The sequence below is a fragment of the Antechinus flavipes genome, chromosome 2 (genome assembly GCF_016432865.1).
Source record: "Antechinus flavipes isolate AdamAnt ecotype Samford, QLD, Australia chromosome 2, AdamAnt_v2, whole genome shotgun sequence".
Classification (NCBI taxonomy): Eukaryota; Metazoa; Chordata; class Mammalia; order Dasyuromorphia; family Dasyuridae; genus Antechinus; species Antechinus flavipes.
This window is the reverse complement of record NC_067399.1, coordinates 538,488,378-538,509,580: the sequence shown is the minus strand read 5'-3', so window position 1 is coordinate 538,509,580 and position 21,203 is coordinate 538,488,378. Positions and strand designations below refer to the sequence as shown.

The 21,203-nt window shown below is 36.3% G+C and overlaps 1 protein-coding gene across 7 annotated transcripts in view; it reads left to right on the top strand.

Annotated features, from left to right (window-relative positions):
• The first annotated feature begins 736 nt into the window (after window positions 1-736).
• MAP2K5 (mitogen-activated protein kinase kinase 5) overlaps window positions 737-21,203 on the top strand; it is a 317,449-nt gene continuing 296,982 nt past the window's right edge. For 4 of the 7 annotated variants that reach the window (XM_051980799.1, XM_051980797.1, XM_051980796.1 and 1 more), the window contains exons 1-2: window positions 1,524-1,673; window positions 13,277-13,325. In XM_051980799.1, coding sequence (XP_051836759.1) covers window positions 1,539-1,673; window positions 13,277-13,325 — 184 coding nt within the window. In that variant the 5' untranslated portion in view covers window positions 1,524-1,538. Of the gene's footprint in view, window positions 1,674-13,276; window positions 13,326-21,203 lie in introns of all 7 variants that reach the window. The other 3 variants (XM_051980795.1, XM_051980794.1, XM_051980793.1) reach the window with 3 other exon arrangements.

The following is a 21,203-nucleotide window of genomic DNA, read 5'->3' as shown; positions in this document are numbered from 1 at the left end:
CCCAAATAAGATTGGCTAATGCTGCAGGGAGGTGATGATCTTTCTGGTGTATGACATGGTTGTAAGGAGGGGGGAAAAAACCGCTCAGTCGGGGTCTTATATCTGTCCCGAGTATTTGCTAGGGGTTTGATGGAAGTGGGTTGGGAGAAGAGGAAGGAGTAGGAGAATTTGTAGGACGGAAATTAAGTAGCACAAAAGAGCAGTGCCCACAACCAGATATATAAACCAGGCGCGTCCCCGGCGGGCAAGAGCAGAGAGCACGAGCCACGTTTCCTCTCGCTCGTTCTCCTCACGTGTAACCCCAGCACACACTGACCCCGCTTGCATCGCCGCTCCCAAATAAGGAGGTCGGCAGGGGACCGCGCCTTATCCGTGTCCCCGCGAATCAAGCTCGCAGCCACCCATAGAAGCCTACACAGCTTTCTCACATTGCCGGCAGCCTCGTTTGGATGTCTCCAGGCCCTTCTAAACCCGCGCTCTGCGATATTTTACCCCCGCCCAGGAAGCTCTGCTAGTCGGGGGCTGTGGCCTGAGCCCTATGGATGCCCGTGGGCGGGGCCGGGAACTGAGGGAGAGATGTGGGCCATTGCCCTCTTCCAAAATGGCGCCAGGGGAGTCGTTCCCACTACTCTTGCCCGCCCCCCGGGTTCCGGCTCCGCGCAATTTGGTTCCGGAGTAAAATCTCCCCCTTATCCCTTCCTCCCTCTCCTCTTCCTCTTCCTCTTCCTCCCTCCTTCCTCCTCCTCCCTGCTCCCTCCTCCTTCTCTTCTCTTCCTCTTCTTCCTGGGGCTGCCGGTCCCGCCGCCGTTGCCGTTTCTTGGGAACGCTCCAAGCTTGGAGCCGGCCACGGGCAGAACCTGCCCAGGCCCCCACATAGCTCTGGGAGGGAGTAGCGGTTCGGCTCGCTCCTCCTAGTCTCCCTTTGGCTTCCTCTGCCCCAAAGGGTTGCAAAGCCATTTCCCCTGAGTCGTCTCCCCCTCTCCCCACTGCGGGCTGATCCCAGACCTCCTCAGCGGGAGGTCAGAGATTCACCTCTCTTCACACACCCCGCTCCCCCCAAACTCCGGAACACTCCGCCCCCTTTTCCTCTTGGTTAGCCTGCCGCCCCCACCTGTCACCAGTCTAGGGTGACCACCAGGCTCTCATTGCTCAGACAGGGACTCGAGGCAGGCTGTGCACCCTAACATCATACTCCCAACAGCCCCCCTCTTCCATCTTCTCAGCCCCCCATCTCTCCACCATTTCCTCCTTCCTTCCTCCTAACCCCCTCACTATCTCCTGACCTCCCACTCTCTTCCTTCGTCTCTCCTTCCTCCTCCTCCCTCCCAACCTGTTCCTCCTGTCTCCATCCTTCTTCCCCACTCTGCCCCCCATCCTCTTCCTGTTTATTCCCTCCCCCATCCTTCTGTTTCCTCCCTCCCTCCATTCATCACTTTTCCCATTCTCTGGTTCTTCACTCCACATTCATGCCTTCCAGAGGGGCAGGGAGTACCTTTCTTCCACCCCCTACCCGAAGGATGTGAGCCCAGTGGTCGGTAATGCTGTGGCTGGCCCTTGGCCCTTCTCATGCCATGGAGAACCAGGTGCTGGTGATTCGAATCAAGATCCCAGATGGTGGAGCTGTGGACTGGACAGTGCACTCTGGGCCTCAGTTGCTTTTCCGGGATGTGCTGGTGAGTGGTCAGCCCCCAAAACCAAATCTCAGTCTAAATGAAACTCTCTGAGCGAAGCATAATGTGTGTCCTTTTTAAAGATTAGGTGTTTGGAGGATTCTCCAACTTCAGCACACTTCTTTACACTTATTTCTTTTAACTGATGGGCTTTAGAGTAGAGAAGGAACTAGTTTTATTTTTACGTCATGCGTTGTCCCTTAAGATGCTCAGAAAACTTTTCATCTAGAATTATAATTTTACAGGAATTGTCTTATAAATTGTCCATTTTAACTTCTGTATTTTACTTCTAAGTAAACTGAGGCCTAAAGAAGTTAAACGACATATATAATGTTAGTTCCAGCAACTTTGGAAGTAGAGTCCAGTTTCAGAGAGCACCCTTAACTCAGTGAAAAAAGGTAGAGGATACAGTTTTCCAAGCGATTCATCCTGTGTATTCATCATCTGTACTTAGTTTGGGGCAACGCATACCATTGATTATCTAGAAATACTCACTGGCTGCCATTCCATTGATGAATTAGCTGTATAAATAACCACTGTATGTCTTTGATGCATGATATTTATAAATTGAGCTTATTTATGGTGTCAAAGATTGGCAATGTGCATAGTTGGTTAAACCTTGTATGATTCAATCTTTTAACTATTGTTTGTGGCAATAGCATTGTAGTGGGAATCTGGAAGCCTATATTCTAGTTCTTCTGACATTTAATGTGTGTGTCTTGACCACTTTTTCTCATCTGTAAAATGATTAGATTGGATTAGCTCTTAACATTCTGTCATTCTGACTCCTTTTGAATAGGCCTTTAAGAGTTTACGCATGCTTACGGGGCCAGGAAATACCCAGATATTTGTCTTCAAAGTTTTCCCTTTCAGGTTCATAGATCCTAATCATAGGAAATGTTTGCCTGGGAGAACTTGATCTTTTAGATGTTAAATGAGCATGTATGTACAGGGCATGATGGAGTGGGGCAGAGAAATAAAACTTGGGGGGAAATGAAGAGATGTCTGGTCTGGGTCCATTTTAAATGGAGGCTCTGACAGGAGAAATGATCATCAGCAGGAGAAGAATAAATGATTATTTCAAAATTGCCTTGGAAGGTAATATGGGCTTTGGTGTTAGTGATAATAATCATTATAACAAGTGAATTTTAAGGTGGAAAATTTGTCCTTTGAGAAAATATACATAAAATGTAATTTCATTTCAGTAATTCAACAGATATCATCTATTATATGAAGACTATTGAGTGTAAAGTTTAGGTAAGATAGGGAATAAGACTTGCCTTAGTATTTAAATGACTCCATGATATCATTCAAATGGTTAACCTCCAGTGGTGAAGGTCATAACTTATAACACCTTCTTTTAATCTTATATAATTCTTGTTTTTAATCCTGTTCAAAGGACCTGCCCTATGTGCTGAAGCCTCCTCTTGGGTCTCATTAGATTTTGTGGGTATCACTGCAGCCCTCACGCTGCCAGTTACCCCTTGATCTCACTACATGATCAGGACCTCTTCTTTTCTAATTGTATAGTTTCTTGATATCTATTATGCTACTTTTTGGATGCATGGCATCGTTTTCAGGGTGCTTCAGTCTATGCCCACTTCATGTGTCTGTGGTTCATTAGGTCACCAAGAATTTTGATTCATTGGAGAAAAATCCATAGTCACAGAGCATCACTGAAAGACAGTTTGAGGTAAAAAAAAAAAAAAATGGGGGGGTTACTTGGGGGTCAGGAAACATATGGGGTTTTTGAAAGTACCATATAGTTATCCGAGTGTGACCTGGCCTAATCTCGTTCTGTTCATTTCTGGGCTTAGCTTACATCTTTCATCTACAGTGTCTGTCCAAGAATGTACTAATAAATTAGCTCAAGGAACTCTGTCATAAGTAGGACAATAGGAATTCTTTTTTTTTTTTTTTTTTTTTTTCCTGTATGGATTGTTAGCAGTTAATCTCATTAAAGAAGCTTTGCAATATTCCAGGACTTGATGCAGTGTAGCAAATAAAATTAATAAAGGTAAAGCTGCTGAGATATATGGCTCTGAGAAAAATCATTTTATTATCATTGATGCCTATAACTATTGTAAAATCAAGACTGCAAATATCAGTAAAGCCAGAGACCCCAGTGAAAAGAAAGAGACCCTCTTTATTGACATACAACAAAGATGAAGTCTTGTACAATTAACTATATTAAGAAAAGTGGGTTAGCATTCAGATAAGACAACTCTTGGTCTTCTCTGATAATTAAGGAATGTTAATTCTTTTGTGGGACCCATCTGCATCTTCTCTAATCTATGCTAGAGAATCAAAACTACCAGATTTGCTTTCTCCTTGGAAGAGATTAAAAATTGCCCTGATTGCACAAGAACAAGCAAGGACAGGTGACATAATTTTGGGTGATAGTGTCAAGATAATTTGTATGGCTTAAAGATAGCTAATAGATGTTCTAGAACTATCATAGGAGTTACCATTATGAGAGATAACAACTTTTCTTTTAATCATAACTTTGACTCAGAGGAAAAGCTCAATTCAAGAACATAGAAAGGTGACTTTAAGTAGATTTTAAAAATCAGTTACAATATGAAATCATACAATTTAAAATCAGCTATAAAGTAGAATTAATTGAATTTCTCACAGTATAATTACATCCATAAGTAGGACTAAGACTGCCTTCTGTATACATCTCTATTCTTTCTGGACTCTACATAGGACATTATGTATGACAACAGTAACATTTGTTTTGCGTTTCATGTGGCATTAAGAATAAAACAATGAACAAAATTACCATTTTGTTGCCTCTATAAAGAAATCTCCCCCTCCCCCCAAGACAATTGGGGTTAAGTGACTTGTCCAGGGTCACACAGCTAAAAATTATTAAGTATCTGAGGCTAGATTTGAATTCAGGTCCTCCTGACATCAGGGTTGGTGCTCTATCCACTGAGCCACCTAGCTGCCCTTATAAAGGAATCTTGTATGATGTTCACCCATGCCCAGGAAACACCTTGTAGGAGAACCTTTAAGGCTGTTTTGTGCTCTGCTCAGTTAAAGAGGTTTGTTTATAGTAAAGAAGCTATTCACAACAGGAATTATTTTATTCTCCACAACTTTCAAGTCAATTGTGTAACTATGACAAACAGAATCTCAAAATTGGAAGAGACATCAAAAGCCTACTAGCCTAATTCATACTTTATTTTTTTTTTCCTTTTCTTTCTTTTTTTAAATATAGCCTTTTATTTACAAGTTATATGCATGGGTAATTTTACAGCATTGACAATTGCCAAACCTTTTGTTCCAATTTTTCCCCTCCTTACCCCCACCCCTGCCCCCAGATGGCAGGTTGACCAATACATGTTAAATATGTTAAAGTATAAATTAAATACAATATAAGTCTACATGTCCAAACAGTTATTTTGCTATACAAAAAGAATCAGACTTTGAAATAGTGTACAACTAGCTTGTGAAGGAAATCAAAAATGCAGGCAGACAAAAATATAGGGATTGGGAATTCTATGCAATGGTTCATAGTCATCTCCCAGAGTTCTCTCACTGGGTGTAGCTGGTTCAATTCATTACTGCTCTATTGGAACTGATTTGGTTCATCTCATTGCTGAAAATGGCCATGTCCATCAGAATTGATCATCATATAGTATTGTGGTTGAAGTATATAATGAACTCTTGGTCCTGCTCATTTCACTCAGCATCAGTTCATGTAAGTCTCTCCAGGCCTTTCTGACTAATTCATACTTTAAAAAGTCACTAATATTTTCACCAAGTAGTTATTTAGCCTCTGCTTGAGAGAGGACACTCTACTTACTTCTTGAGACAGCTTTTTTCATTTTGGGATAGTTCTAATTGTTAGCAATTTTTTCCTTGCATAAACTTACTTGTCTCTTTTCAACATCTACTCACTAAAGCTATCATACCTTCCCCATGAAATTGTCTTTTCTCCAAAGTAAATTTACAGTTCCTTCAAATGATCCTCAAATGGCCCTTCACTATCCTGGTTTCCCTTCTTTTTGCCTTCCTTGTTAATGTCCAACTTAACATGTAGCCTCAGATTGTATTACTTTTTTTTTAGTTGTTATATTATATTATTGACTCATATTGACTTTTCAGTGCATTAAAATTTCCAAATCTTTTACAAACTTTTTTAATCCTGACTCCTTCACCATGTACTTAGGAAGGTGATTGTTTTAAGCTTAAATTCTTTTGTAGAAAATCATTTAAGAAATTCTCTTCTCATATTTTTATCAAGGATGTCCTCAACATCAGTGTAGATCATTTTTATAAAAATTTTGTAAAGATGAAAAAATATAGATCAGTTATAGCCCCATCAAGCTATCAATCAACATTTGCCAAGTGCCTACTGTGTACCAAGCATTGTGCGAAATACCGGGGTTACAAAAAGGCAAAAGACAGTCCCTACCTTCCAGGAACTCACAATCTGATGGGGGAATATGACAAACAAATATATAAATAAGCTATATAGAGAACAAATAGGAAGTAATTAGCAGAGGGAAGGCATTAGAATTAATAGGTCTCAGGAAAGGCTTCCTATAGAAAGTGGATTCTTAATTGGGATTTAAAGGAAGCCAAGAGGCATATGTCAGCATTCCAGGCATGGGGGACAGCAAGAGTTGCCCAGAGTCAAGAGATGAAGTGTCTTGTTCAAGGAGTAACAAGGAAGCCAGGATCACTGCCTTGAAGAGTGAATGTCAAAAAGAAAGATTAAGAAGCTTGCAGAGGTAGGAGGAACTTAGTTTATGAAGGACTTTGAATGCCAAACATGATTTTGTATTTGATCCTGAAAATAATAGGGAGCTACTGGTGTTTATTGAGCAGAAGAGTAACATTATTAGGCCTACATGTTAGGAAAATCACTTTGGTGATTTAGTAGCTGAAATGGAGGATTGATTGCAACAAAGAGAGGCCTGAGAAAGAAATGATTGTTTCTTTTTGAAAATCAATCATCAACATATTTTTTAAAGACCAATACTTTAAAAAGCAGGTTTAAATTTATTATATAATTATGTACTTGACCAAGATATCCTCTTTGTACTTTTGTTATCTTCATATCTCCATATCTTTAGGTAGTAAATTGGGGACCAAGGTTAAGAGCACAAATATGGTTCCACCATTGTCATAATGAAAATAAGTTTATTTTACTCTTATTTTGTTCAATTTTTCATGTTTGTTACCCTTTTTTCAGTTTCTCCTATAAATGTTTTGGTGATGATGTGCCTTTTTTGGATATGATGCTAATTTTTCAGAAAAAAAGTGTGTGTATGTGTGTGTTTATGTAAACCTGTGTGTAGATAAATGTAATTAATGGTAAGTGAATTATAAGAAGTATAAACTGCAGTGCTTCCTGAGGACTGGTGAGGAAAGCCTTTATTGACATAGAAAATTGAGGAAAGCTTATGGAGGAAGTAACATTTGCGTTGAACTTTAAAGGCAGAGTGGAATTTGGCAGGCAAACAGAAGAAGGGAGGAAGTTGTGGTCATAATGGCAACATTGTTAGCAAATTAATGATGATAGAAATAAACATCACATATTCTTGGGACAGACTGTAAGTCTGTATAGTGTATTTGGAAGAAGGTAGTATGAGGAAGTCCTTAAATGGCAGGTAGAAAAGAAGTTGGATTTTTCTGAAAAATGAGTAGATCACAGGATCATAGATCTAGAGCTAGAAAGGAGTATAAAGGTCATCTGGTCCAGTCATTGAGGCTCAGGAAAGTTATGTGATTTTACCCAGTGTCATATAAGTTGTGTCAGCAGTGAAATTTGAACCCAGGACCATCTCTGACTATAGAGTCACTGTGTTTCCACAGTACCACCCATTTTCTTCTCTCCTTCTTTGGTAAGGAAATTGTAGTTAAGTGACTTTCTTAGAGTCACACAACTATTGAGTATTAAGTCTCTGGGTATAGATTTGGACTCATGTCCTCTTAATTCCAGGGTCAGTGCTCTATCTATTGTGCCATCTAGCCACTGCACCCCCCCCCCACTTTCTTAAACTTATCTTAGTAAATGGATCATTGATTTTGATTTTTTTTTTTAAACCACATTCTGTCATTCTTGAGCCCTAATTTATGTAGGAATTAAAGACTGGAACTATGATTTTCATTGGCATAAGGAATTCTTGATTGAGGAAACTTTCTATACCAATGCAAGTCAGCATCTTCTTAACAGTTTAGAAAGTTTCCTCAGGCAGAAACGCTAAATCTTCCCTGTTATGACCCAAATGCATTAAAAAGTAATTGGGAAATATTTCTGTTTTTCTATTTGAATTTGAGCCACTGGCTTCATACCTAGAACCAGTCTTTGAAGCCAGTTTGTTATCTACTATTCAGTGTTGTTTCATTTTATATGCTTTCAAGTTATACTTTGGCCAGGTTGTTTCCATTTTGTGTTTTTATTCTTCTCACCATCTTATATCTGTTCTGTTTAGTATTTATGTTGATGGACTCATGATGTACTGGACTCATGCAGTCAAGCTATTTAAAATTTTTTACTCTTATCTGTTATTTACAAATAAAAAGATGCCGAATTTTTAGATCAACTACTACAGAAGTTATCTTTTACAACTTTTGAATGATTGTATAAGTAATACGATTCCATTGCTTTTCCCAGGTCACTTAAATTCTTTATTGACACACTACAATTGTAGTATCTTAAAAGATACAATCTCATTACAGAATGACTTTGAATTAGACAGCTCCAGAATGTTCCGGTGTTATCTTATAGAGCTTTCACTAACCTGACAATACCTTTTATACTTTATACAAGGTGAAAGTATTTGATTCTTCATACCAGAACTGTTGTTTTTTTAAAAATAATTTTTTATTTTTTCCAATTACATGTGAAGACAATTTTCAACATTAATTTTTTAAAAGATTTTGAGTTCCAAATTTTTCTCCCTTTCTTCCTCCCCTTTCTCCTTTCCAAGGCAACAAGCAAATTATATATGTGTAGTCATGTGAAACATTTCCATATTAGTCTGAATCTGTTCTTGTAAGGTTAATTTTTCTCCTCTTAAGAGTAAATTGTGGCCAAGAAGTAATACTTATTAAAGTCTAAGGTATCATAATAATTTAAGAGAATTTTATTTTATTGTATGGATTAATTTTAATAGTATTTTATTTTTTCCAAATACATGAATGTGTATAGATAGTTTTCAACATTCATTTTTTTCTTTTTTACTTTTTCTTTTTTTGCTGAGGCAATTAGGGTTAAGTTACTTGTCTAAGGTCACATAGCTAGGAAGTACTAAGTGTCTGAAGCCAGATTTGAATTCAGGTCCTCCTAACTTCAGGACTAGTGCTCTATCTACTGCGCCACCTAGCTGCCCCTACATTCATTTTTGTAAAACTTTGTGTTTTAAATTTTTCCATATTTGTCATGCTGTGCAAGAAAAATCAGATCAAAAGGGGAAAAAAAACACATGAAAGGAAAAAAAAAGCAAGCAAATAAACAGCAACAAGAAAAAAGATGAAAATACTAGGCTTTGCTCTGTATTCCGTCTCCATTGTTCTCTCTCTGGATGTGGATAGCATTTTCCATTCGAAGTCTCTTGGAATTGCCTTGAATTACTTCATTGTTGAAAAGAGCCAAATTGATCATGACATAATCTTGCTATTGTGTACAATGTTCTCTTGGTTCTGCTCACTTTATTCAGCATTAGGTCATATAAATCTTTCCAGGATTTTCTGAAATCAGCCTATTCATTTTGTTCCATTACCTTTATATACCAGCCATTCCGCAACTGATGGACATCCACTCAATTTCCAGTTTCTTGCCACAACAAAAATATTTGTAACAAACATTTTTTGGTACAAGTGGGCCCTTTTCCCTCTTTTATGATCTCTTTGGTATACAGATCCAATGGAGACATTGCTGGATCAAAGGATTTGCACAGTTTTATAGTCCTTTGGATATAGTTCCAAATTGCTCTCCAGAATGGTTGGATCATTTCAGAACTCTACCAACAATGCATTAGTATCCCAGTTTTCAAACATTCCCTCCAATAATTATCATTATCTTTTCCTGTCATCCAAGTCAATCTGAGAGAGATAATGTTTTAGAGATGTCATAATTTGCATTTCTCTAATCAATAGTCATTTAGCGCACCTTTTCTTATGGCTAAAAGTTGATGGGGTTCTATTTGCAGTCAGAGAGTTGTAGGAATTCCCTTTTGGTCAGTGCTGGTCCTTCATGGAAGAATTCATGAACCCGAAGAGTTTTAAGTGGCAAAATGTGGAAGTTTATTGTTGGATGAGAAATCAGTTTTGCTAGAAAAACTGACTTCTTCAGTGGCAAAGTCCTATTAGGGAAATGGAGGCTGGCACTGAGAAGAAAATGTCTTCTCAGCGGACAGGAGTGCTGGCAGGCAGCTATGCCCTACTCCAGATTTCTGCAAGGATCAGGAGTTTAGAAATATCCTTTAGTAGGAAAATCTGAGGTTCAGATTTCAGGTAGAAAAAAAAGCCAAAGTTCCCAGGTCTAGATCTCCAGTTGAAGGGAAATCACTTTTTAAAGGCTTCTGGAATGTGAAATTCCCTAAAAAGGGTCTGCATCAATAGGGTAATTTGCCTTAGAAGGGGCCCAGCCAGGAGGATATGCTCTCATAGACTCTCTGTGGCGGTGTGGGGCTGGGGGGGAAGGGGAAGGAATCAAAGGGGACAGAATTTCAGAATGCTAATTTTACAGATCAAAAGGGAACACAGTTTTACACCCTCATCAAACTGAACTTTAATTTCTTTTTCTGAGAACTGTCTGTTCATATCCTTTGATTATTTATCAATTGGGGAAATGGCTTTTATTCTTGTAAATTTGAGCCAGTTCTCTAAATATTTTAGAAATGAGGTTTTTATCAGAAAAACTGGCCATAAAATATTTCCCCCAGCTTTCAGCTTCCCTTCTAATCTTGGCTGCATTGGTTTTGTTTGTGTTAAGCCCTTTTAATTTAATGTAGTCAAAATTATTATCCATTTTGTTTTTCATAATGTTCTCTAGTTCTTTGGCTATAAATTCCTTCTTGTTCCACAGATCTCAGAGGTACACTGGCATGTGGGTTAATTTTTGAGAAAAAATTATGTTGTAAATATAATCTTGTTATGCAAATTGACAAGACAGACGAGTAATATATTAACTTTAGAAGAAAGTTGCATTCATTCTGCTAAGTGCCACATTCCTGAGAGCCTCTAAAAACAGACTTCAGCTAGCCTGCCTGGCTGGTGATAGAATTTAGGATTAGAATCAGGAGGCATGCATTTAGTGTTAGAATCTGGCATTTAGGGTTACAACCAATTTCCTACTTTATCAGAGACAACTATTTTAGTGCTTAAATAGATTGAATTAAGCTGTGAGATAACATTTTTACAAATATTGAAAATATTTTTCTTGGGCTTTCTTATTCATTGAAGATGAATTGCCTAAGACTCCCAAAAAACTATTTTAATGACCTAGAAAAAATAACAACAAAGTTCATAGGTTCAAAGGACAAAACAGCCAATTACTTTAATAATCTAGTGTTTGACAAACCCAAAGACTCCAGCTTTTGGGATAAGAACTCACTGTTTGACAAAAATTGCTGGGAAAATTGGAAATTAGTATAGCAGAAACTAGGCATTGACCCACACTTAACATCATATACCATGATAAGGTCAAAATGGGTTCATGACCTAGGCATAAAGAATGAGATTATAAATAAATTGGAAGAGTATGGAAATTCTCAGACCTGTGGAAGAGGAAGGAATTTATGACCAAAGAAGAACTAGAGCTCCTTATTGATCACAAAATAGAAAAATTTGATTATATCAAATTGAAAAGTTTTTGTACAAACAAAACTAATGCAGACAAGATTAGAAGGGAAGCAATAAACTGGGAAAATATTTTTACAGTCAAAAGTTCTGATAAAGGCCTCATTTCCAAAGAATATAGAGAATTGACTTTAATTTATAAGAAATCAAGCAGTTGATTAATGGTCAAAGGATATGAACAGACAATTCTCAGATGAAGAAATTGAAACTTTCTAGCCATATGAAAAGATGTTCCAAGTCATTATTAATCAGAGAAATGCAAATTAAAACACTCTGAGATACCACTACATACCTGTCAGATTGGCTAGAATGACAGGGAAAGATAATGTGAAATGTTGGAGGGGATGTGGGGAAACTGGGACACTGATACATTGTTGGTGGAATTGTGAATACATCCAGCCATTCTGGAGAATGATTTGGAATTATGCTCAAAAAGCTATCAAACTGTGCATAACCCTTTGATCCAGCAGTGTTACTACTGGGCTTATATCCCAAAGAGATCTTAAAGAAGGGAAAGGGATCCATATGTACAAGAATGTTTGTGGCAGCCCTCTTTGTAATGTCCAGAAACTAGAAACTGAGAGCATGTCCCTCAATTGGAGAATGGCTGAATAAATTGTAGTATATGAATATTATGGAATATTATTGTTCTGTAAGAAATGACCCGCAGGATGAATACCGAGAGACTTGGAGAGACTTACATGAACTGATGCTAAATGAAATGAGCAGAACCAGGAGATCATTATATACTTCTGCAATGATACTGTATGAGGATATATTCTGATCGAAGTGGATTTCTTCGACAAAGGGATCTAACTCAGTTTCAGTTGATCAAGGATGGACAGAAGCAGCTATACCCAGAGAAAGAACACTGGGAAATGAATGTAAACTGCTTGCATTTTTGCTTTTCTTCCCAGGTTATTTTTACCTTCTGAATCCAATTCTTCCTATGCAACAAGAAAACGGTTCAGTTCTGCACACATATATTGTATCTAGGATACACTGTGACATATTTTAACATGTATAGGACTGCTTGCCATTTGGGGGAGGGGGTGAAGGGAGGGAGGGGAAAAGTGGGAACAGAAGTGAGTGCAAGGGATAATGTTGTAAAAAAAATTACCCAGGCATGGGCTCTGTCAATAAAAAGTTATAATAAAATTTTTTATAAAATTAAAAGAAAAAGAAATGACCAGCAGGATGATTTCACAAAGGCCTGGAGAGACTTACATGAACTGATACTGAGTGAAATAAGTAGGACCAGAAGATCATTATATTACTTCAAAAACAATACTATATGATCAATTCTGATGGATGTGGCCATCTTCAACAATGAGATGAACCAAATCAGTTCCAATGAAACAGTTATGAACTGAACCAGCTACACCCAGCAAAAGAATTCTGGGAGATGACTGTGAACCACTATGTAGAATTCCCAATCCCTGTATTTTTGTCCACCTGCATTTTTGATTTCCTTCACAGGGTAATTGTACACTGCTTCAAAGTCCGACTCTTTTTGTACAGCAAAATAACTGTTTGGACATGTATACATGTATTTAACTTATATTTTAACATATTTAACATGTATTGGTCAACCTGCCATCTGAGGGAAGGGGTTGGGGGTAAGGAGGGAAAAAGTTGGAACAAAAGATTTGCAATTGTCAATGCTGAAAAATTACCGATACATATATCTTGTAAATAAAAAGCTATTAAAAAAAAAAAAAAGATGAATTGCCTACATGTGGATAATTTAAAAGATGTCTAATTGTATCCTTTCCCTGTTTTAGGATGTGATAGGCCAGGTTTTGCCCGATGCAACAACTACAGCATTTGAATGTGAGTATGGCTTATATACTTTATTTTTTCTTTTTTCTTCCTTTTTTTGTATATTTCTTTCTGCAGTAATTCTTCAAAGGGTTTATAGCTTGTGTTACTTTTAAAACTGACAAATATAGAGTATTTATGATCATCATATGGTACATTTAAATATTTATAAATTAATGCAAGTTTAATGATGATACTGAACTGAGTAATATTTTCTTATTTAATCACATCTTGAGTGTGCATATTTCTATAATATAGCTTTAATTACCAACATGACCTTTATCTGCTCTTGCTTCTCACTGGAATAATATTGCTGGAACTAAATGAAAAGTGTAAACTACCTGTAGGCTGATGAATATTGATTAAGAGGTTTTAATCCATTGTAGCTTTTAAAAACTGCAACAAAAGTGGAGCTTTTAAACAAATATTGGATAGACTAACAGTGTTGCAGCTGGCTTCTTTGGGGCCACTAGGTGGTGGCAGCAAACACATTGGATTTTTGGATTTGACTCAGAAATTGTCCTGGTTGGGCAGCAAGAGGAATAGAGATTGGGCACCAAGTAGGTTACTAAGAGGACCAAATTTAGGTTCTAATTGAGGTAAACATGCTCCCCAGGAAACTAGAGGGGCAAATGCAGAATAGAGCACATCAAAGATTCTAGACAGAACGGGATCTAAATTAAGAAGTTCAGAGAATGCTGATGACTATCATTGAAAGGCTTGGATCATCTTAGAAAATGATTTTATTTGCTCTTAGATTATATTTACTATTATATTTATATTATATTTACATTTTAGATGTAAATATAAATATAATGAAGATTATATTTATTCAGTACTTCTTAATCCTTTCTGTTGGTTATTTGAGCTTCCAAACCTAGCAAAGCTTCATTTCATAAACATATTTTCAAGGCTTACCCATTTCTTCAGTTGAAAAAAAAAACTGATATCTTTAAAAATGTATATCAACTTTATTTCTGAATTTGACTCTTTTTTCTCATTCAGTGTGTACTCTCTTGTAGCAAAGAATAAAAAAAATTCAACAAAATTACATTTCTTCCTTTTTTAAATTCATGTTAGCTTCAAATATGTTGCTTATACATAGATGTAAAAAACTTACATAAAGAGAAATTATTTTATGCATTCTGAGAATAGCTTTCATCAGATCATATAAAGGGCTTATGGCCAAAAATAAGTATGAAACCTCTGTACTAGACCATGTTGACTCCTTGATTTTGTATTACCTGCCACTTTGAATGATACAAGCTCATCTTCATCAAAGATGAATTCGAGTTAGAAGCTGAATATACAGTTGATTTATCTCCACTGTGCTTATTAGAAGCAAATTGTAAGCTTTCACTCAGGGGTTTGAAATCAGAGTTATGAATTTATATTTCCTTTTTGAGGCATTAGTTTTAATGCCGAGCCTGTACCTTAGCAACATCTTGAAGTTTTAGGTCAGTGAGACACTTACTAGTCCTGAATAAGTCACTTAACCTCTGTTGCCTCAATTTCCTAATGTGTAAAATGGGGATATTAATAGCAAATACCTCCCAGGGTTGTGAAGATCAAATGAGGTAGTAACTGTAAACTTCTTAGTGTAGTGTCTGGTCCAGAGTAAACATTAAATAAATATTAACTATTACTATTATTAATTATATTTACTTGGCAACTAAAAAAAGACTGTTTTGTGTTAATTAAGTGATCATTTATGTGGAATATGGCAACCAGGCAGAGGAACACAAAGTAACTTGATTTACTTGGCTTCCTTACATTTAAAGCCCAGCTCAAAAGGGGACTCTACTGCCAATTCTATTACTGACTTACTGTGTGGTGCAGAGAAAGTCATTTAACATGTCTGGCCCTTTATTTTCCTCATTTTTAAATGAGAAGTTGAATTAAAATCCTTTCAATTCTAATATTCAATGATTCTAAACATTTTTTGATTGAATTCAGAAAGGGCATTGTATTGGATATCAGGAGGACTTGGTTCTAGTCTTAGCTTAAATTAATTATGTAGCAAACAATAGAAATTTCATACTCATATTTCCATCTAAATCTCTTCTCCAAAATAATTTGTGATGACTTTTGAATCATCTTCTATTTTCAGAAGTGTTGCTTTCCACAATTTGTGTTAAAAAATCAATAATTGATGTAAAAATTTTTTGTCAATCTCAAATTCTTTAATGACTCTTTTTTTGGTTCCTATATACTTGAAAGAATAAAGGGAATGTAACAGTTAGTATTTGACCTTTCCTCTTTGTGATGCTGTTTCTTAGAGGATGAAGATCAGAATAATCCAGGCCTATTGCTTTTGGCTTGCTCTTTGTGCCCATAGCCCTATTTCTCTACTTAGCTTCTCTTTTGCTTCTTCCAGGGAATAACAATGATTATGCTTCCAATTTACAGATAAATATCATAATCACATTTAGAGTAATTTGCTTATATAGTTATAGAAACCTTTGTGATGTTTACAATTTCATTAGTAGATTAATGAGTATTCAAGTGAATGGGGTGATAATAATCAACAGTCTATACTAATGAGTTTCTTGTGAGGATCTATTGCCTAGTTCTTGGCCTGCTTTTCTACAGGTTAGAAATTTTTGTAAAATAACAGCTTAGTTTAGAATATGCAATTGCTAGACACTTAGACCTCCTAAACTATTTGGCAAGTCCAGAGTGTCTTAAACTTTTAGGAATTGTTGGCTTAACTCTCTTTATTCTTGAACTATTACCGTTCTGTACGAAGCTCTGAAAGATTCTGGTTTCGGTTTTTTTTTTTTTTTTTTTAAACCCAACTCAGATATCGATTTGTGTCCAAAACATGTGGTCATTTATAAAAATTTTTCTGAGTATTTTAGGTTCTTAAAGCTGAGCAGAGAAAGTCTCTATTAACTAAGAATAATGAAGTAAAAATAGAAAAACCAATCAGATACAATAAGAGTCTGTATTTTAAAATAAAATTAAAAGAAATCCAGTAGCATAATTTTAATAACAGCATAAGTTAGTGGCAGCTAGCATATATTAATCAGTATTGAAAATAGCCAGATGATACAGTGAATAAAATGCTGGGCTTAGAGTCAGGAAGAACTGAATTAAATTCTTGCCTCAGCCATTTACTAGATGTGACCCTCAGCAAGTTACTTAAACTCTTTGTGCTTTAATTTCTTCATTTATAAAATGGATAATATTAATACCTACTTCCCAGGGTTTTTCTGACAATCAAATGAGATGATGTATGTAATTGGTGGTGTTCAGTTGTTTCAGTCATATTCCATTTGGGGTTTTCTTGGCAAATATCCTGGAGTGGTTTACCATTTTTCTCTTCCAGCTTATTTCACAGATGAGGAAACTGAGATAGACAGGATAAAATGCTCTGTCTTGTATCATACAGCCAGAGGAAGTATCTCTGTCTGGATTTGAACTCAGCTCTTCCTGACCTCAGACAAGATGTGCCTCCCTGTGCCTAATATTACAGGTGTTATATGTCTGTTGGCTATCACGATTAATACAAAATCAAATGTAGATTAATAATGTAGATTGATAAACAAATTACAATTAAGAACTTCCACATTGTACGTAATGAGAAGAAATGTGATGTGGTGGATCGGGGGCTAGCTTTGGAGTCAGGAAGACCTGGGCTTATGTTTCTTAGCTATCTCAGCTGTGAGGCTTGGACAAGTCAATTAGTCTTTCAGTGCCCAGACAGCTTTTTTTTTTTTTTAACTAGACACACAAACACATATGTATGTGTGTATGTGTTTTTTTTCCTCTCAATTACATGTTAAAACAATTTTTAAACTTTTTTTATTTTTTAAAGTTTTGAATTCAAGATTCTATTTCTTCCTTCTCTCCTTTCCCTCCTTGACATAGTAAGTGATCAGATGTATTATACCTGACAATTACGTTAAAATCTTTCCATATTTGTCATTTTGTACAAGAAGACTCAAATAAAAAAAAAAAAAGAATGAAAGAAAGTGAAAAACAGCATGCTTTAGTCTGCATTCAAACTATTAGTTCTCTTTCTGGAGGAAGTAGTCTGCTTCTCCATTAGTTCTTTGGGATTATCTTGGATCATTGTATTGCTGAGAATAGGTAAGTCATTCATAGTTCTTTATCAAGCAATATTGCTGATACTGGGTACAATGGTCTTCTCTATCTGTTTGCTTCACTTTGTATCAGTTCATGTATGTCTTTCCAGGTTTTTTTTTAATCATCCTGCTTGTCATTTTTTACAACACAATAAGATGCCATTGCAATTATATGCCATACAAGGTTTGATTAACCATTCCCCCATTGATGGGCAGGCATCTCTTTGATTTCTAATTCTTAGCCTCCACAAAAAGAGCTACTATAAATATTTTTGTACAAATAGATTACACACACACATCCTTTTTAAAAATGTCTTTGGAATATAGATCTAGTAGTGATATTGTTGAATCAAAGGGTATTCATACTTCTATGGTCCTTTGGGCATAGTTCCAATTTGCTCTCCAGAATGGTTGGATCATTTCATAACTCCACCAACAGTGGATTTAGTGTCCCAGTTTTCCCACGTCCCCACCGATATCCAGCATTTTCCTTTTTTGTCATTTTGCTCAATTTGATAAATGTGAGGTAGTACCTCAAAGTTATTTTGGTTTGCATTTCTCTGATAATAATGATCTTAAAGCATTTTTTCATGTGACTGCAGATAATTTTGATTTTTGCCAAATACCTTTCTAAGACTATAAATTGTAGTAAGTGCATTCCTATTGTGACTTTCCTTCACCAATGAAAATCACAAATATGTTTTTTTAAAATTATATAACAATGTAGCTATTACTTGGACTGAAACTTGGTTTCACCACTTAAAACTGAGGATACTTATTCTCATATTACCTCCTTGCAGAGGTGTTTATTGTTATTTTTGGTGATAATGAAAGTTCAAATGGGTTTTAGTGCTATAAGAAGAGAATCTTATTATAGTAACTATTTTAATTTTTTGGATGAGTTTATTCTGAATCTTTTTTGTACGGATTTTATAGCTCCTCATTCAAACATAAAAATTTTTGAATATAAAAATGATAGAGATAGAGGTTCCCAAGGGTTTTGTGGAAAATACGATTTGATAGTGGAAATTGGAGGCTCCAGTCATGATCCCATGATGATAGCAAATACCTGAGATAGACTATCTACTTGAGAACTTTTCTAGTTTCTAGTCTTTGGTTTCCCTAATTTGTGTAGCAATGTTTTCCTTTCTTTCCTCTCTTTGGAAAGTGCATTGAAGATTTGTAACAAAGGATGTTTAATAAATAACTTAATTTTCTATTTATTTTAGTATCTAGATGGCTTTTATATGAATCTCATGTGATTTACTACCACTTCAGTAGGTGTATGTTTTGCTGTTAGTCCCATAGCCTCTGCTGCTATTTATATAGTTAGCATTATGTTTGCCATTTTTACCACCTCTTTACCTGAGGCTGCATTTCTTCTACTATTGGGCCTTTATGTTCTTTTTGTTTCTCTTTTGGATTGCATGTTGCTCCAAATAAAATCACTGACAACATATGGCCTGTTATGATTCTCTTTTCCTAAACTCTGCCATTTTGTATATTTGTGACACACTGCAGATTTTGTGAAGATTGCTTCATAATATTTGTTTACCATCTGCTGCACTCTATTTGGTATCTTGCTAGGATTTTTTCCTCCATTTTAAGTGACATTAACAAAATCCAGCCAGTACATAGATTCTCTGGTTCTACTTTTGCTTCCCTAATGTGCTGGAAAATCATATTACTATGCTTCAGGCAACTAGAGAAGCCTGGAATTCTGGTTGTAAACCAGTATATCAGATTATTTCCCCCCTTTCCCTTTTTTTTTTTTTTTTTTTTTTTTTTGGTCATATCCAGTTATGCTTTTTGGTCAGATGGTAAAGAACTTCCATATATAAGGCAAAAATAGTTTTAAATACTCAGATAATTTCCTTTTAACTCTTCTTCATTTGAGGCCCCACTAAACTGTTGGATACTTGAAAGATTATGGAATGAGAGTTAAGAAACCTGGCTTCTAGTCTTAGTACTGTCATATCTTAAGCTGGCTGACCTTGTAGATGTCAACTTAACTCTGTAGACCTCAGGTTCCTCATCTACAAAATTGGATTAGACGATCTCCAATTCTCCTCTGTCTCTAACATAAAATCATTTTTTTTTAAATAAAACTTTTAGTACTGACACATTTGAACTCTGTAAATATTGTGTAAAATCACAAAAATCATGTTCCCTTTGATCTGCAAAAACCCAGGCTCCAATTGGTTTCTCATTCTCTCAGAGGGATATAAGCAGTACCATTCAAGGGCAAATCAAACTCCTATTGATCTTTTAGGAAGTCACATCCTAAGGAAAAAAACTTCACATTCAATTGAGAAATATTGGTCTGATTATCAAACTTCCTCCAGACTTACCCATAAAATAGGTCTTTTCTTAGGCATTCTTTGCAGATTTTCTCCATTGAGAGAATAGGCCCACTAAGGGAAAAACCTCTTTAGTGTAAAATAAACCACCTACTTTTGCCATAGAACTTGGAGTGAGTGAATTCTTTAGCTTTGGAAGCTGCTTGTTGGAGCAGGAGGGATCTCATTCATTCATTCATGCACCTCATCAGTACCATGCATTGCACTTTGATATGTTTTCATGAATTTTTTATGCTATCGTTGAGTCTTTCAATTCAATAAGCCTGATTATTTACTCTTATTTTGCCTTTAAATAATTGGTTAGTTATAGTCTCATGGTCCAAACATCCAGTTTTTCTCTCAATGTAGGTTAAATGAGGAAGAGAGTAGTCTATTTTTCTTTCTTTCTTTCTTTCTTTCTTTCTTTCTTTCTTTCTTTCTTTCTTTCTTTCTTTCTTTCTTTCTTTCTTTTTTTAATTATAGCATTTTATTTATAAGATATATGCATGGGTCATTTTTCAGCACTGATAATTGCAAAACCTTTTATTCCAATTTTTCCCCTCCTTCCCCTCACCCATTCCCTAGATGGCAGGTAAGCCAATATATGTATATGTTAAGTACAATATATGTGTACATATCCATACAGTTATTTTGTTGCACAAGAAGAATTGAACTTTGAAATAGTGTACAATTAACCTGTGAAGGAAATCAAAAATGCAGGCGGACAAAAATAGAGGGATCGGGAATGCTATGTTCATTTCCCAAAGTTCTTTCTCTGGGTGTAGCTAGTTCTATTCATTATTGAACAAATGGAGCTGATTTGAGTCGTCTATTTTTCAATGTAATTATCTGTTTAAAAAAAAAATGCATTTAAATCCTAGCTGAGTATTTAACATGGGGTTTTCGTGACAAAGATAGTGGCATGGTTTGCTTTTTCCTTTTCCAACTTATTTTACAGATGAGGAAACTTAGGCAAACAGGAGTAAGGGACTTCCCAAGGATCACACAGCTAGTAAGTTTTGATGAGGGGGGAGTGATAAGGGGAGACCCTGAAACTCTCTCTTTATCCTTCAAGGATAAAGTCTTCTTGAACCCTGCCTCTGTAAAGGACCCCACCTGAGGGAAACGGGATAAACAGCTTCATTCTGATTAAAGCCTCCCATTGAATTAAAGATCAGCCTAGAGACATTCAATTCTAAGATTCTCTATTATAATTCCAGCTTAAGCTGCACCAGCCCCCATTAAGAGCAAACCCCAGCTTATAGCAAGGCTTCAGTTATAAAATAGCCTACTTGGGCCTCACTCCTTGCAGAGGACCTAATATGCCAGGGAATCTCTTGCTCTCTCCTTGGCATAGCAGCAACCTCTGCCCACTGAAATGATATTCTCTTTCAGTGTTACCCTCTCTTTTATTTCTTTCTCATCTATTTCTCTAACAAGACTTTATATCTCGCTGTCAG